A 5,527-nucleotide genomic window follows, 5' to 3' on the forward strand; every position below is an offset into this window, starting at 1 on the left:
TACTAAGTTTTTAGTGTATAATCTGTTTGTAGGTCCCACTATTTGATTAGTGGACGCAACTGATGGGGGCATGGAGATGATGGCAAGGCATCACGCTGTGGTGGTGGCGAGGGGGCCATCGATGAAGGCGGCGATGACAGGGGCTGCCTACAAAAGCGGTGCATGGATGGGGGAGGTGAAGTGGCGAGGGCTGGGAAGGTGGAGAACGACAATCGGGGGAGATGGAGTGGTGGCAAGATTGGACGAGCTCACCTCCGGAGTGTGTGGGCAAGATTTCCTTTTCGGGTCGGCCGGCTTTTTTTTAAAGCATGTGCATGCATGAGTTGGGGCTTATTTCCAGCGGTGAACATGCATGGGTAAAACCGTTTTCTTTTGCGAAAGGGGAGGGGAGACAAAAAACGGAGGTGGGAGGGGGAGCCGTACATGGTGGGAGGGGTGGAAACCCTGGAAGCCGGGCCTGGGATGATCAGGTTGTCATGAACTGAAGTTATTTGTTTATAGTGTCACAAGTGTGTATTGTATAATTGTTTATATATTTGTCGTATATTTTATTGAATTTAGGTGTGTGTGCAAGGTTTTCATACCTTGAAATTATGAATATTGTGAAGTGCGAGCCTCTCTCTTCTAGAAAATCATGGAATTGGCTGACACACCATTAAATAATTTGATGCCACATGCTTATTTTAAATGGCTAGAAAGCACAAGTGAAAGCTTCTTTTGATTTGGTTCCTTCATTGCATGGTTTGATCACAATTTCTCAACAATTGAGAGATAGAATGATACTCAAATTATTCAAATTCTTACTCTACAAACTAAAAGAGAATAGAACCAAACAATGGTATATTTGTGTCCATGAAGATAGCTATCCAGTTCTAGCGCATGGGTTGACATGGGTTGCAGACTGCATTTGGCATCATCTTTACCTAGGTTTTCTTTGACCCCATCCTATAACCGACCTCCTTTCGATTAACTCATCCTATCGCCCAAATCAACACCGACCTATGAATCCTACATATATTTATAACTCCATGGCAACCTCCATATATTTTTAGAACTCCGTGGCAATGCACGGGCATTTAGCTATGAGTCACGAGTGTATTGTCGTTGCATTTCACAAAACCATCGTATATATGAAGGTTTGGTTCAATTATTTTCCTACATATAATATTTTGTTGTTGAATTTTAATTCATGAGTCCCAAGTTAAATTTGGCACGCTGTTGATCTCTATATATCATCAACTACTTGAATCTTGTGTGTAACTATGAATTCAATCTTTTTATCAAAAGATATATATTCAGTGTTTGGGATTAATATCAATTGCATATAATGCTTGGTAGTGGTAATATCAAATTTGTCAATCAAATAAATCTTAAATCCTGTGTTTTTTTGCCTATCAGTTTGATGAAGTCAGAAACGTGTATGTGGTTGAACGGTATATAATAGCCAGTTGCATGGAAGATATGTATGTAATTGCTAAATGTTTAATGTATATCATATAATGTGGGTAGCTCTATCAAGAATCGCACATCAGAGTTACCAGTGCATTCTTATTTGAGAAATAGCATGCGAAGTACTCGGACATCCATGATGGTGCAAGTGTCGCTTTTTTCGGGAAACTTACTAAGGACATAGAGTTCCAGCTGTTTATAAGGAATGTATTTGGCCCTTCTTAGAAGGGAAACTAGCTTGCAAACTTTATGGTCCAACTATCATTGAAATACCAACTGATATGTTACGAAATCTTCAACTTATATTCTTTAGGAACTTCATTTAAGTTGTACTGACCTCATGAGATTCCAATCTATGTTTCATAGTTTATACTCCTCACTATCATAAATTCATAGACTCAAAAGTTTGTTGTATATGTTTATTACTCGAGCATTGCAATACACTGCACTCGGATGATTTTGTCCACAGAAAATTTGAAGCTCCATGATTCGGCAAGAGGATTTGTGCAAGAAATCATGTACATCTTAAAGTTTTGCATCTCAAATTTGGTACCTGTGTTGAACAGGAGGAAGTCTAGAATTCGCTTCACAGACGGAACTCGTCAATATAGAAGAGTAACACCTAGATAGAATCAAATCTGGTCAGAGAAGCCAATTGTGCCTTCTTCCCGAGTGCCAAATGTAGATGACTAATGCTGATGACACCACTCGCTTCCTTGTTTTTAAATATCACATGTGCAACACAATGATGCAAAGCGAATTTCATGGAGGGGGGGATAAGACGTATTTGTGTGGTTGAAGGAGCACATGTAAGTACATATTTTGGTGAGGGTGGAAATTGAAATGCATGCTTGGAGAAACATAGTCATAAGCATGTGATGTACAAACTCCATATAATGATATTATGATATGTGTTTTCATAGATAATTTTATTTTTCAGGGCAACGCACGGTCATTCAACTAGATTTAGCTTCCTTGGATTAGGAATAGATCTAGAAGAAGGTGACGTGGTAGGGTTTTTTTGTACCGTCCGAGACAACGAAACAATGACATGGAAGCTACATGCAAAATTAAGGGGCAATAGATTGAGAGGGTGAATGATGTATGGACAGAGAAGGTGATGAACGGCAAGTTTAATGGGAAAGGGCGGCTAGAGGGGTGTGTCATGTTTGTAAGAATAGAGAGAAGAATATGCTTGCATTTGTGTTGTGGTTGAACATTGCGTGCAATATGCTCGTTTCTAGAGAGGAAAATGAGCATTGTTTACACAATTTCATTTGTTGGCCCGTGGCAACGCACGGGCATTCTACTAGTGATACTTTAACAGTGCAAATACCAAGTACACACAAAGATGCACATCTGAATCATGGGTGCACATGATCCTAACTCCTAAGAATAGCTTTACTTTTCCATATTAATGCGACAAGGAAAAGCCATTATTCATTCGATCTAGGGTGTGGAAGCAACTTTTCTTCATGAAATCGATTCTTCTCATCTAGCCTCATCTTAGTATTACATCCAGAAGGAACATGCCATGCTTGACATCCTGAAGCTTAGAACACGGTTGCTCTTGCTTCTAAGAAACTATGATCATGAAATTATATGATGCTTCAGTAACTGATGTATTGAAATAACAAATAAAGATAAGATAAGTATCATCAGCTCACAGTACAAAAGGTTCAGATAAGAATATCATGGAAGCAGTGCTCTCATTATTCATTGGATCTAGGGTATGAAAGGAACTTTTTCTTTATGGAATGGATTCTTCTGCACCTTGATATTAGTATTTCATAAAGAAACAGATCAGGCTTGACATCCTGAAGCTTAAAACTAGATTGCTCTTGGTTCTAAGAAACTATGATCATGAAATTATCTGTTGCTTTGGTAATTGGTGTCATTGAAATAGCAAATAAAGATAAGAAAAGTATCGTCAGCTCATAGTACAAAAGGTTTAGAAAAGAATATCATGGAAGCAATGCTCTCATTGGCTGTCGTCCAAGAATTTGTTGCTCAATCAAATCAATATGATTGACCATCAGGTTCAGAATAAGATGGTCCATGTAAATCCAAAAGGCTGGTACCTATCAGGCTTGAAAATTACATCTCAACTGTTGGATCTATTGAATGTCATCACTATAAATTGTCTCCATTCAACAGTTAGGTCGATGCCAGGCTCTTGTCTATAATTGAATCCGATTAATCAACCAACAACCAAATTAAGTTTCTGTTGCCCGCTTTGCTAACAATATATCTGCAGCAACCATTTCTAGCAGACTATAGAACCCCTTAATTCCAGCTACACCCAGGAACTTTCTCCAATCCAACTCCCCACAGCATGCTCCTTATGATTTCAGCTTCTTCCCATTTGCCAGCATTTGAGTACAGATTAGCCATCACAACATAGTTACCTGTGTTCTTAGGCTCTATTATGAACAGTCGATCAAACACAAACCGACCAAGCTCAACATCACCAACTGCTGCTGCTCCATTAAGCAGTGCACCCCAGACCTTTGCATTTGGCTCAAAAGGCATCTTGTTTACAAGGTCAAGCCCATCCTTAAGCATACCAGCACGACTGAGTACAGAAATCATGCAAGCATACTGCTCCATCACAGGACTGATACCAAACATAGCTTGCATGGAGTGAAAAAATTCACGAGCTTCGGCTACCTTTCCCGCATGAGCACATGCAGTAAGCACAACAGTGAAAGTTACAGTATCAGGCCTAGTGCCAGCACTGACCATCTGATTGAACAGGTCCAATGCGTCTGTAACATCTCCATGAGCTGCGACAGCCGAAATGATCGATGTCCAGGCAATTGTGCTTCTATTCTCATGCAATTCAAACACCTTCCTGGCCATATCAAGAAATCCAGCCTTTGAGTAAGCATCAATCAATGCACTGACAACATTGTTGCTCTGACCATAATCATTTCTTATCACATAACCATGAGCTTGCTTTGCTCCCAGTAGGGTTGAGAACAACGGTGCTGAGGGCATGATGATTGAAAGAGTAGCTGTATTGGGCAGTATCCCAGCACCCATCATCTCATGAAGCAATCCAAGAACATCAGACTGGTGTCCATTTTGTATCAATCCAGAAATCAACGCATTCCACGTGTTGATGCCTTTAGCATCTGCTTGACGGAAAAGATCCATTGCCTCATCGACATGCCCATTGTTCATGTAACCAGTAATCATGGCGCTGTAACTGACCGCATCTTTCTTAGGCATCCTTTCAAGCAACTGGCGTGCATAGTGCAACCGCCCACATTTGGCATAAAACCCTACGACTGAGTTCCATGCTGCAATGTCCATATCAAGCCCACTCTCATTAGCAATTCGGAGGGCATAGACCCCGAAATCAACAGCCTTGAGCTGGGCACAAGCATGCAGCACACTTGTCACCGTGACGCTATTTGGCCGAACGCCACCACCAGCGCAAGCCTGCACCAACTCATGGAATAACTCCAAGCGCTCTGCGTACCGTCCTCCACGAGCGTACGCTGATATAAGAGAGTTCCAGGACACGACATCCTTGCCTGGCATTTGGTCGAACACCGCGCGAGCGGAGCGCATGTCCTCAGCATTCGCGTAGGCGGTGATGAGCCCATTGGACACGAAGAGGTCCGCGCCAAACCCGCGCAGGAACGCAAGGGCGTGGAGCTCCCCGGCGACGAGAGGGGACAGGCCCGGCCCGGACGCGGCGAGGGACTTGAGGAGCGCGGAGACGGTGATCTCGTCGGGGGACACGCCTGAGGCCGCGAAGAGGCGAAGAGCCGCGGAGGGCTGGGGCGAGTGGAGGGAGAGCGCGATGAGGATGGCGTTCCAGGCGAAGAGGTTGGGCTGCGGGATGGCGTCGAACACCCTGCGGGCGTCGTGCAGGCGTCCGGTTCTGGAGTAGAGTGAGATGAGCTTGGAGGCGAGGAAGTTGGAGGGGATCACGGAGAGGGTGGCGAGGCGGGCGTGGAGCTGCCTGCCTGCGGCGAGGTGGCCGGCGTCCGCGCAGCGCTGGATGAGGTCACCGTACACGCGGGGGTCCGGCGGCACGGCGGTGAGCCACGCCGGCAGCCTCATC

The 5,527-nt window shown here is 43.6% G+C and overlaps 1 protein-coding gene across 1 annotated transcript; it reads right to left on the minus strand.

Annotated features, from left to right (window-relative positions):
- Nucleotides 1–3,337: 3,337 nt before the first annotated feature.
- LOC119285343 (pentatricopeptide repeat-containing protein At2g37310-like) lies at nucleotides 3,338–5,527 on the minus strand. Its single transcript, XM_037564588.1, has one exon. The coding sequence runs from the start codon at nucleotides 5,524–5,526 to the stop codon at nucleotides 3,736–3,738; it is 1,791 nt and encodes a 596-aa protein (XP_037420485.1). The 5' UTR covers nucleotide 5,527; the 3' UTR covers nucleotides 3,338–3,735.

Source organism: Triticum dicoccoides, chromosome 4A (assembly GCF_002162155.2).
Source record: "Triticum dicoccoides isolate Atlit2015 ecotype Zavitan chromosome 4A, WEW_v2.0, whole genome shotgun sequence".
NCBI lineage: Eukaryota > Viridiplantae > Streptophyta > Magnoliopsida > Poales > Poaceae > Triticum > Triticum dicoccoides.

Coding starts and splice junctions, on each gene's coding strand:
- LOC119285343 (XM_037564588.1), bottom strand. CDS start 5,526: ATGAGGCTGCCGGCGTGGCTCACCGCCGTGCCGCCGGACCCCCGCGTG.